Source organism: Zingiber officinale, chromosome 8B, assembly GCF_018446385.1.
Source record: "Zingiber officinale cultivar Zhangliang chromosome 8B, Zo_v1.1, whole genome shotgun sequence".
Classification (NCBI taxonomy): Eukaryota; Viridiplantae; Streptophyta; class Magnoliopsida; order Zingiberales; family Zingiberaceae; genus Zingiber; species Zingiber officinale.
Window position 1 is genome coordinate 30024538 of NC_056001.1, and position 12418 is coordinate 30036955.

At 41.9% G+C, this 12418-nt stretch overlaps 1 protein-coding gene across 1 annotated transcript; it reads left to right on the top strand.

The window, feature by feature from the left end:
* The first annotated feature begins 1067 nt into the window (after window positions 1–1067).
* Window positions 1068–3104, top strand: LOC122013631 (L-type lectin-domain containing receptor kinase SIT2-like). The gene has a single exon (XM_042569881.1). The coding sequence runs from the start codon at window positions 1068–1070 to the stop codon at window positions 3072–3074; it is 2007 nt and encodes a 668-aa protein (XP_042425815.1). The 3' UTR covers window positions 3075–3104.
* The last annotated feature ends 9314 nt before the right edge of the window (window positions 3105–12418 follow it).

The window sequence follows — 12418 nt, forward strand, 5'->3', positions numbered from 1 at the left end:
CTTCCTGATCGGTCTGGTGACCGATCAGGGAACCTCCTGATTGATCTCTGGACCGATCAGGGAACCTCTTGATCGGTCTGTAGACCGATCAGGGACCCTGATCGGTCTACAGACCGATCAAGACGTTCCCTGATCGGTCCAGAGACCGATCAGGAGGTCCCCTGATCGGACTGGTGATCGATCAGGAAGCATGTCCGCAGCGGTCCGTACTGATTTTGTCCGCAGCATAGCAGTGCTGTATATGTATATATATATATATATATATATATATATATATATATATAATGTGTGACAAAGGATCTTGAGAGTAAAATTAGGTTGGAGAAGGGATTAAAAAAAACTTTAGAAAAAACTATGAGAAAGAGAGAGAGAGGAAAAGCAAAATGGGAATGAGGGGAAAAATAAAACAGACTGAGTAGAAAACAGAGGTTTTTAATTGGACAAGTCTAGAAGGTTTTAAAATTTATAATTAGGTTTGATCATGTATGTATTTTATTTCCTAAATTTCACATACCGCAGTTGCACCCCCAATCTCAAATAGCTCTACCTCTATTTACTATACTCCATGTATTCAAATTTAATTTAACTTTTAAAACTCTCCTTAAATTGGAATCTTCCTTATTCCAAGCATTTCCTTATTCCAAACATGAATCTCAATTTTTAAAAATCTTCAAATTTAAATGACTTTATTATCACCAACTTAATCTATAACATTCACATACATAACTTCAACTTCTTTCTTTACCCATATATTCTTGAATAAAATAATATCTTCTCGAATAAAATATCAGCAACTAAATAGGAGACTTTGAAGCATTCTACTTTGTTTTTTCTTTCTTTCTTTATTAAAAGTAAATGAACAGGACTTTGTTCCTATAATCCAACCACCAATATGTGTGAATTTCAAGTAATTATTTCATAATCTAATAGTCAAAGATAATTATATTTATAACAACTAGATCAATCGACTGTGACCAACCGATACGGTTTGAACAGATATCAAAGCTACTTGATAAAACTGGTTAGATTTGGGTTCAAAGACTAGTAACTATGCCAAGCAAATTGCAATGCTCCTCAAGACTTGTCTCTTCCTTCTCTTACTCTTCTGCTTCTTTCTCCACCAAAACCTTGCTTCCTCTCATGGTTTCCTCTTCAATGGCTTCCTCGGCACGAACCTCACCCTTCAAGGCCTCGCCACGATAACCCCCACCGGCCTTTTGATGCTCACTAACGCCACCAAGCAGGTCACCGGCCGCGCCTTCCATCCCTCCAAGTTCAGCTTCAGAAACCCTTCCAACGGCCACATCTTCTCCTTCTCCACCACCTTCGCCTTCGGCGTCGTCTCCGTCGATCCCCAACTCAGCGGCCATGGCATCTTCTTCGTGATCTCCCCCACCGAGGACTTCTCCTGTGCAACCGGAAGCCAGTACTTGGGCCTCTTCAATCTCAGCAACAACGGCAGTCCATCCAACCACCTCTTCGCCGTCGAGCTCGACACAATCCTTAACCCGGAGTTCCTCGACGTCAACGACAACCATGTGGGGATTGATATCGACGGTCTGAGGTCCTTCAACTCCAGCCCCGCCGGGTACTACTCCGACGACGACCAATTATCTTTCAGGAACTTAACCCTCCGGAGCGGCCGAATGATGCAAGTTTGGGTGGATTACGACGGCGAGGAGACGCGACTGGACGTCACGTTAGCTCCGGTGCCGATGGTGAAGCCGAGGAAGCCTCTGCTGTCTTCGAAGATCGATCTCGCTGGAGTTTTGATGGACTCCATGTTCGTTGGCTTCACCTCCACCAATGGTCCGTTCTTGACGTCTCACTACGTCCTAGGCTGGAGCTTCAATGTCAACGGCACGGCTAAAGCTCTGGACTACTCCTTGCTGCCTCCTCTCCCGGCCGCGAGATCGAGCTCCGGACGGTGGAAGCTTTTCTACATCCTGCTGCCTTTAGCTTCCGCTATGTTTGCTGTGATGGCCATCGCCGGCGCTCTGTTGATCAATTGGAGGAAGGCGAAGTATGCAGAGGAACTCGAGGAATGGGAGATAGATTACAGTCCTCATCGGTTCTCCTACAAGGAGTTGCACAGAGCGACGGGAGGTTTCCGGGAGGCGGAGCTGCTGGGGATAGGCGGATTCGGGAGGGTCTACAAGGGCGTTCTTCCCAGCTCCAAGTCGGAGATCGCCGTGAAAAGAGTGTTGTCCTCCCCTGAGTCGAGACAGGGGATGAGGGAGTTTGTCGCCGAGGTAGTGAGCCTCGGCCGGCTCTGCCACCGAAATTTGGTGCCGCTGCTCGGGTACTGCCGCCGGAAAGGCGAGCTCCTCCTCGTCTACCGGTACATGCGCAACAGTAGCCTCGACAGGCTCCTGCATGATTCCGGCAAACCGGTGCTGGGTTGGGCGGCGCGGATGAAGATCATCAAAGGCGTAGCGGCGGCGCTTCTCTACCTCCACCAGGACTGGGATCAGGTGGTTGTTCACCGGGACGTCAAGGCTAGCAACGTGCTGCTCGACGAGGAGTTCAACGCGAGGTTGGGAGATTTCGGGCTCGCGAGATTGTACGATCATGGAAGTGATCTGAAATCGAGCAGAGTGGTCGGAACCATGGGCTACCTCGCGCCGGAGCTCGCCCGGACCGGGAAGTCGTCGACGGCGACCGACGTGTTCGCGTTCGGGACGTTTGTGTTGGAGGTTGTGTGCGGGCGGCGGCCGGTGATCTCCGGCGAGGAGGAGCAGGTTGTGCTGGTGGACTGGGTGGTGGAGAACTGGCGAAAGGGGGCGATCGCGGAGACGAGGGACACGAGGATGGGGGAGGAAGACGAGCTGGAGGAGGTGGAACTGGTGTTGAAGATCGGGTTGCTCTGCTCCCACCCGCTGCCGGCGGCGAGGCCAAGCATGCGGCAGACGGTAAGGTACTTGGAAAAGGAGGAGCCGATGCCGGAGCTTTCGCCTGCGAACATGAGCTTCAGTGTTTTTGCTCTGCTGCATAATGATGGCTTTGATGATTATCTCATGCCGTTTCCATCGCCGGCGACGGCGTCGTCGGTGACGTCATCGTCGATTGAATAAATTGGGAATAAATTTGACCCTTTAATAATTTTTCCTTTAAAAAGAAAATTTGACTCCTTATTGTCCAACTTTTTTTTTTTCAGAATTAGACATTTAGTCAACGACGGCTAAGTTTCTTAATTAGACTTCATTTGAATATACTTTTATTACGTTAGATCTAGTCTAATTGACGTGTATATATAATAATAATGTGGTTGATTATGATAATATTTGACTATGATTTTTTTTTTCATTTTTTTCAAAATTCTGATTATTTTTTCAACAAAGGAAATTGACCTTTCCTTAGGTATGATAATTTTATCCAAACCTGATGAAAAATTTGACATTCGATCCGAATGGAGGAGGATATGGAGGGACTATTAATACCCGATACCTGATACCCGACCCGAATACCCGATTAAATAATATATATACATATATTAAAGAAAATTTCTTTTTTCTAAAATCAACTTATTATTTTTTTTTTGATATTAGTAGGTCTATATAGATGTTTAATCTATTTTTTTTAATTATATATATATATTTTAATAAGATGTTAATTTTAATATATTTTTGTTGAATGATAATAACTCGATAGAAAGAAGAAAAATTACAAGTATAGAATATATTCGGTCCTTTAATGAGTATGGGTATACGCATTGGATATCCTATATCCGATGAGTATGAATACGGAGGATATAAAATCTGACACAAACCTGACCCATTACACCTATCAAATTAGTCCTATCCTTCATATAATTAAATTAGTTGATTTAAAATTTTATCAATTTATTGAAAAACTGATCGGACTAGCTTGTACCCAAAAGAGCTAGGGAAGGTTCGGGTTAACTCCCAAGTCGAGAAAAAAAAAATACAAAATACAAAATAAAAATAGGCCTTTGAATCAAAATTTATTTATTGAATAATCAAATTCAATGAATGAATTATATTTTTTTATTTTTTATTTTTCGATGGAATAGACGATTTAATTCTCAACCTATTTTAAATTGGACTGAATTAGAGATTTCTTAATTTGTTAAAATAGCGGGTCAATCCAGCTCACCCTATTAGACCATAGATTTTTGATGGATTACCTGTGTCGTGAATTGATCCATTGGACCGCTCTAATATTGCTCATATATGTACTTTCACATTCTTAATTTCAAATTAGATTTAATCCCACTACAGTAGGAAAAAAATGTCCTTCATTATTATTTCCATAAAAAAAAACAACATCGTAGTATATTTTTTATCCCAAATATTATTATTTTAACGTATAAATGTATAAAGTGCTAAAGTAGTTGTTATAATATAAAGTACAATTACTTTAATTTTAATTTGATCAAAATTATTATAGTAAGACTGTTATATTAAAATATTTTTAATAATTTGATTATTATATTTCAATTTGATAAAAAATTATCAATACTGCTATAATAACTACAGCTCATAGTGGTTACAATTATACTACCTATATTTAAGGGTATAAATGAATCAAGTCGCTCATGAGTTATTTGGAATTTAATTCAATAAAAGTTCGTTTGAATTCGTTTAATGAAGCTCATTAAAATAAATAAACCAAACTCAAATTTTATAATATTCCGCTCATTAATTCATGAACATATTCGTTAGTAAATTCATAAATGAAAAAAATAATAATTTTGATATTAAATTTATAGATTTTACACTGAAATAGATAAATATATTAAATTTATTTATTAAAATAAAATTATAAATTTTAATAAAAATATTATATATTTCTCTAAATATATAATTTAATTTTTAATAAATATTTAAAATTTTAATTTATATTTATTAAACTGGTTTAGGTTTAATAAAAGCTCGAATAAATTTGTGAGTTATGAATATATTCATTAAATAAAGTTCGAGTCTAAATTTCAAATAAGATTTAATCCCACTACAGTAGAGAAAAAAATGTCCTTCATTATTATTTCCATAAAAAAAACAACATCCTAGTATATTTTTTATCCCAAATATTATTATTTTAACGTATAAATGTATAAAGTGCTAAAGTAATTGTTATAATATAAAGTACAATTACTTTAATTTTAATTTGACAAAATTATTATAGTAAGACTGTTATATTAAAATATTTTTAATAATTTGATTATTGTATTTCAATTTGATAAAAAATTATCCATACTGCTATAATAACTACAGCTCATAGTGGTTACAATTATACTACTATGTTTAAGGGTATAAATGAATCAAGTCGCTCATGAGTTATTCAAAATTTAATTCAATAGAAGTTCGTTTGAGCTCGTTTAATGAGGCTCATTAAAATAAACAAACCTGTTGGTGCAACCTTAGGTCAAGGTTGACCTGACTCGAGTTGACCTAACTCGAGTTGTATTTTGATGTTTGACTTAGGAAGATTGTCGGTGCAACCTTAGGTCAAGGTTGACCTAGTTGAGTTGCATGTTGATATTTGACACTCGTGGAAGAGTTGTATTCTTGATATGGGACAAGAATAGATGTTTGGGAGATTATTGGTGCAACCGTAGGTCAAGGTTGACCTGGTTGACCTGATTCGGGAAAAAGTCCAAGTATGGAGACTTGGCACTGGAAAAGTCCAAGCAGGGAGCTTGGCACGCGAAAAGTCCAAGTATGGAGACTTGACACGGGAAAAGTCCAAGTATGGAGATTTGGCACTGGAAAAGTCCAAGTATGGAGACTTGGCACGGAAAAGTCCTAACTGGGATGTTAGGCAGTGTGGAAAGTCCTGGTGAGTGAAGCCAGGCAGTCGGGAAATCCTGGTGAGTGAATCCAGGTGAAAATCCTAGTGAGTGAAGCTAGGTGAAGGTGAAAGTCGTGAGTGAAGCCAGGTGAAAAGTCCGGGTGGGTGAAGCCGGGTGAAAAACCTAGTGAGTGAAGCTAGGTGAATGGGAAAGTCCTAACTGGGATGTTAGGCAGTTGGAAAGTCCTGGTGAGTGAAGCCAGGCAGTTGTGGAAATCCTGGTGAGTGAAGCCAGGTGAAAACCCTAGTGAGTGAAGCTAGGTGAAAGTCCCTGTAAGTGAAGGCAAGGGAAAATCCGGATGGATCAAAGGTGATCGGACATCCGGTGATGGGAAGTCCAAGTAGGTCATAGGGTGACCGGATACTTGATACGGAGAGAAAAGTCTAAGTGGGTCTAAGGGATTAACCGGACACTTGGCGGGGAGTCTGGCGGTCAAGGGTGGCCGGATGCTAGGCGCAATGTACCAACAGTCAAGATTGCCGGATGTTGGTTTGGACTTGGTTTGGGCAAAACCAAGCTCGGTGACCGATCGATAACGATCGCTGGCTTATCGAGGCTCTTGATCGGTCGAGACCGATCGAGGCGAGCCAACTCTCACAGAGGTTGGCGATCGGTCTGGGACCGATCGCCTAGAGCTGATCGGTCCGGACCGATCGAGCACGATCGTGGCTCTGTGAAGATATGGCTGATCGGTGCGGGACCGATCGACTAGACTGATCGGTCCCATGACCGATCGAGGCTCTGGACCGATCGGTGGAGCTGATCGGTCCAGTCTAAACTGTTGCGACAAGCTGGTTTCGTGTCTTCTTCTTCGCAGGTTATAAAAGGAGATCGAGCCTCTGCTTCTACTTCTTCTTCTTCCTGATTACGGCGATTAGAGCTTTGCTGAGCTCTCGTTGTGCTGAAGCTCTGCGTGAGTTTCCTGCTGGTTTTCTAGCTGAGTTTGGATCCTAGAAGCTGTTGTTTCATCTGGGTTCCAATCGACAACAAGAGGCAAGCAAGTGTTTTTACATTCCTGTTGTTCTTGTGTTCTTGTTCTTCTTGTACTCCTTATTGCTGTTGCAAAGATTGTGGTGAGGTTTCTCCACCCCGAAGGAGTTTATACTAGCCAGTTCTCCGGGGACTCATCCACCGACGGATTGATAGGGCTCGTCCACCTTACGGACACGCCGAGGAGTAGGAGTATCATCTCCGAACCTCGTACATCGCTGTGTTAAGGTTTGATATTCTTCCTTTCGTTTCTAGTTTAGTTTTCCGCTGCGCTAACCTGATTTGTAGAAAGAAACGAGCGATTTGGGGCGGCTATTCACACCCCCCCTCTCTAGCCGAGTACGAACGATCCCAACAAGTGGTATCAGAGCAAGACCGCTCTTCATTGGATCAACACCCGGGGGAGCACAAGCGCTAGAGAATGGATCGGTTCGGAGAAGATGTCACAATTCCACCTTTCTACGATCGCGACGACTTCGCGTTTTGGAAGGTAAGAATGAAATATTTTCTTATGACTAATCTAGAAAATTGGAGTTGTGTTCAATTAGGGTTCAAGCCTTCGATGGACAAGAAAGGAGAAACCCTAGAGAAGAAGAAGTGGACCAAGGAACAAGTCCACCAATCCCTAGTCAACGATGAGGTATTGAAAATTTTTGAATTTTCATTACCTAATGATATATTGTGTAAGATAGGTGGTTACAACAATGCCAAAGAATTGTGGAACAATTTAGCCAAGCTCCATGAAGAAAGCTCCATTTCAAGTCATGAAGAGGAGTCAAGTGAGCTAAGTAGCTCACACCATGGGGATGTGGATTTAGAAGTTGAGGGTCACTCAACATCTAAAGAAGAAGAGGAGGAGATTTCTTCTTCAAGTTCGGAGCAAGAAGAAGAAGTTTCTACCTCCGGAAGGGATGAAGGAGAGAGCGTTCATCCATCCTCAAACCTAGGTAACTCAAGCCATTTAATTTCTAGCAAATTACACATAATGTGCTTTGAGTGTAGGGAGTATGGACATTACAAGAGTAAGTGTCCAAGGAGGATTAGGAAGACTCCACCGGCACCAAAAGTATAGGAAGCCGGAATCCCGATACGCAAAGGCAAGGAGCACGTGGTGTGCTTTCAATGCAAGCGAAGGGGACATTATCGGAGCCAATGTCCAAGGGGGAGGCAACCTCACAAGGACAAGAGATCGAGCACATGTATAGGGGGAGCTAGGGCAAACCCTAAGGTAATCTCTAAGGCACATTCTTGCAATTCTAGTAGGATGCATGCTAGTAGCCTTATTGCTACTGTCAAGAATGATAAGCATGTTAATTCTAGGAACCAATATATGTGCTTAGGTGCCAAAGATGTTAGTCTAGATAAGGATAACACTAGGAAAGCCAACCCTAGGATTAACTCATCTAAGGTTAAGGGAAACCTAGATAGAAATCCCAAATTATCTAGACATATGCCTAGGAATACCTCAAAGAAAAATGAAAAATTAAAAATTGAGGTATTAGAGAAGGAGAATCAAGTCTTGAGGTCAAGACTTGATACTTTGGAAAAGGCTCTTAAGAACTTGGAGAAGTCATCTCTAGGGTTTAAGAGTCAAAAACCCAAGTCCAAGGACAAGAAAGGTTTGGGTTACAAACCTAAGTCCCAAATGGTCAAGCCCACTTATCATAATGTTCCATTCGATTATGGAACAAAACCGAGGGCTAGGAAGACCATTACCAAGGTCACAAGGGAAGTCACCCCTATAGTTGACCTTGATGAGACCCAAATGACCAAGGCTTTTAAGCCTAAGAGGGTCATTAGGAGGGTTGCTAGGGAAGTCATCCCTAGTGAATATTTAGTGAACCCAATGAGCTCACATAGGTATTGGGTTCCTAGGAGCATCTTCTCTACCCCATAAAAGGGTTAGAGAGTGTCAACTCCAATTAGAAGGGTAGTTAACCCAACTTTGAGGAAATTGACACCCAAGGAAAGAATTATTATTTACTCCTTGAGGAGTAAATTGTGTCATATTTGAAAAATATCGATGTTAATCTTATTTGGCACAATTTAAGAAAACCTAGAGAAATACCATAATTGGGATTTTGGTTTTCTCTTAGGGATATATGGGCAATCTAGGGTTAGATTTTAAGTTAGCTAAGGCTAAGGATACTTAGATAGGGAATTTAGGTATTTTATTTGTGCTAACTTGCCATGATTGGTTGTCATATGCCATGCCATGACATCATATTCATTTTATTATCATTTGAAATGTCATGATAATGCTTAGGCTAGTTTATATGTCATGCCTTATTTAAGTTTTCAAACTTTATGCCATGACATCATGACATTGGCACATGTTTTTACTTATGATATCAATATATGCCATGTCATCATCTCTTGCATTATAATCAATGAAATTGATTTGAGAACAAACATATAATTTGATATTGGGATCAAATTGGTGTTTAGAAAATGCATGAGAACTTAGCCTAAGTTGACCTTAACCCATATCTCACATCAAATTGACTTGAATGTGGTTTGATACACCTTAGATGTGTGTGAGATATTAGGATCATGAGTTAGGATCAAGGTGCATTGTCCTTGTACCTAGATGACTCTAATTCAAGAAATGAAGGATCATAGGGAAAGCTTGTGTACAAGTCATGTACATCTAGCCCTAAGATTATGGTCCTAAATTCAAATGGTTTTAAAAGCATTTTAAAATTGATTTGAAAAACCTTGATGAAGCTTTCCTAGTGATAGTATTCATCATTGAACATTGTGATACAAAGTTAAGTTAAACTTGAACTATTTCAAAGTTTTTGAACTTTGTATCAAGATTGAAAAATGGAAACTATTTTCATAGAAAACTATTTTTCCATGATAGTATATGTTATGAGGAATGTATCCTCAAAATTTCACAATTTTTCGAATTTTCTGGAATTTTCTAGGAGTTTCTGAATTTCGGGAAGGAAATTTCAGAAATCTGCCTATCAGAGTCTGGATCGGTCTGGGGACCGATCCAGGTAAGTCCTGATCGGTCTGTGGACCGATCCAGAGAAGCATGGATCGGTCTGCAGACCGATCCAGTGAGTTCCAGTAGCACGAGTGCGATCTGGTGAAGGGATGATCGGTCTGGGGACCGATCAGGGCGTGCCGAATTTCTGATTCTTCAGCTGTTGTCTGAAATTTCAGTTATGGAAATGGTGTTTTTGGATTTCTAAAGGTTTGGAACTCACAAAGACATTGTTGGTGCAATGGTCAAGGGGGAGTTGACCTTTAGGGGGAGTTTTACCTAATTGTCAAGGGGGAGTTGACTTTTAGGGGGAGTTTTTACTCCTTAAGACTTTTGAGGATTAGTGATATGGGATTATCGCTAAGTTGATTGTTGAGTTTAGTATCAAGGGGGAAATTAAGAGTTTCAATGAAAGGTATGGGACTTTCATTAGGAAGAAACTCTTGACCTTGATACCCTCTTTTTCTTTTTGATGTGTGTCAAAAAGGGGAGAGTGTTCATTGGAGAATTATTGGAGAACCCAAGTTAGGTTATCGGGTTAACCTAAGCTAGGGGAAGAATGTCAAGGAATGTTCAAGGAAGAACATTGGAATTCTTTTTGATGTGTGTCAAAAAGGGGAGAATTATTGGAGAACCCAAGTTAGGTTATCGGGTTAACCTAAGGGGAGAATGTCCAGAGAATGTTCAAGGAAAGAACATTGGACATTGGAAGATGATTGGAAAACCTAAGTTAGGTTATCGGGTTAACCTAACTTGATTATGGGTTTTGTCAAACATCAAAAAGGGGGAGATTGTTGGTGCAACCTTAGGTCAAGGTTGACCTGGTTGACCTGACTCGAGTTGACCTGACTCGAGTTGTATTTTGATGTTTGACTTAGGAAGATTGTCGGTGCAACCTTAGGTCAAGGTTGACCTAGTTGAGTTGCATGTTGATGTTTGACACTCGTGGAAGAGTTGTATTTTTGATATGGGACAAGAATAGATGTTTGGGAGATTATTGGTGCAACCGTAGGGGTTGACCTGGTTGACCTGATTCGGGAAAAAGTCCAAGTATGGAGACTTGGCACTGGAAAAGTCCAAGCAGGGAGCTTGGCACGCGAAAAGTCCAAGTATGGAGACTTGGCACGGGAAAAGTCCAAGTATGGAGACTTGGCACTGGAAAAGTCTAAGTATGGAGACTTGGCACGGAAAAGTCCTAACTGGGATGTTAGGCAGTGTGGAAAGTCCTGGTGAGTGAAGCCAGGCAGTCGGGAAATCCTGGTGAGTGAATCCAGGTGAAAATCCTAGTGAGTGAAGCTAGGTGAAGGTGAAAGTCCTGGTGAGTGAAGCCAGGCATTCGGGAAAAATCCTGGTGAGTGAAGCCAGGTGAAAATCCTAGTGAGTGAAGCTAGGTGAATGGGAAAGTCCTAACTGGGATGTTAGGCAGTTGGAAAGTCCTGGTGAGTGAAGCCAGGCAGTTGTGGAAATCCTGGTGAGTGAAGCCAGGTGAAAACCCTAGTGAGTGAAGCTAGGTGAAAGTCCTGGTAAGTGAAGCCGGGCAAGGGAAAATCCAGATGGATCAAGGGTGATCGGACATCTGGTGATGGGAAGTCCAAGTAGGTCATAGGAGTGACCGGATACTTGGTACGGAGAGAAAAGTCTAAGTGGGTCTAAGGGATTGACCGGACACTTAGCGGGGAGTCCTAGCAGGTCAAGGGAGTGACCGGATGCTAGGCGCAATGTACCAACAGGTCAAGATTGACCGGATGTTGGTTTGGACTTGGTTTGGGCAAAAACCAAGCACTAGATCGATCAGTGGATCGATCTGGTGACCGATCAGATAACGATCAGTGGCTTACTGACGCTCTTCTGATCGGTCTGGAGACCGATCAGAGACGAGCCAACTCTCAGAGTTGGCTGATCGGTCTGGGACCGATCAGCCTCCCGATCGGTCCACGACCGATCGAACCACGATCGATGGCTCTGTGAAGATATGGCTGATCGGTCCGGGACCGATCAGGATAGCCCGATCGGTCCCATGACCGATCGGACTGATCAGGTCCTGTCGGTCCCGAGGTGATTTTGCGACACAACGGCTAGTTTTCGCTGTCTTCTTCGCAGTTATAAAAGGAGATCGAGCCTCGCTTCTACTTCTTCTTCTTCCCGATTCGACGATTAGAGCTTTGCTGAGCTCTCGTTGTCTGAAGCTCTGCGTGAGTTTTTGGTTTTCTAGCCGAGTTTGGATCCTAGAAGCTTTGTTTCATCTGGGTTCCAATCGACAACAAGAGGCAAGCAAGTGTTTTTACATTCCTGTTGTTCTTGTGTTCTTGTTCTTCTTGTACTCCTTATTGCTGTTGCAAAGATTGTGGTGAGGTTTCTCCACCCCGAAGGAGTTTATACTAGCCGGTTCTCCGGGGACTCATCCACCGACGGATTGATAGGGCTCGTCCACCTTACGGACACGCCGAGGAGTAGGAGTATCATCTCCGAACCTCGTACATCGCTGTGTTAAGGTTTGATATTCTTCCTTTCGTTTCTAGTTTAGTTTTCCGCTGCGCTAACCTGATTTGTAGAAAGAAACGAGCGATTTGGGATGGCTATTCACACCCCCCCTCTCTAGCCGAGTACGAACGATCCCAACA

What these genes read in the sequence shown, in the direction of transcription:
- LOC122013631 (XM_042569881.1), top strand. Translation starts at nt 1,068, where the DNA reads ATGCTCCTCAAGACTTGTCTCTTCCTTCTCTTACTCTTCTGCTTCTTT.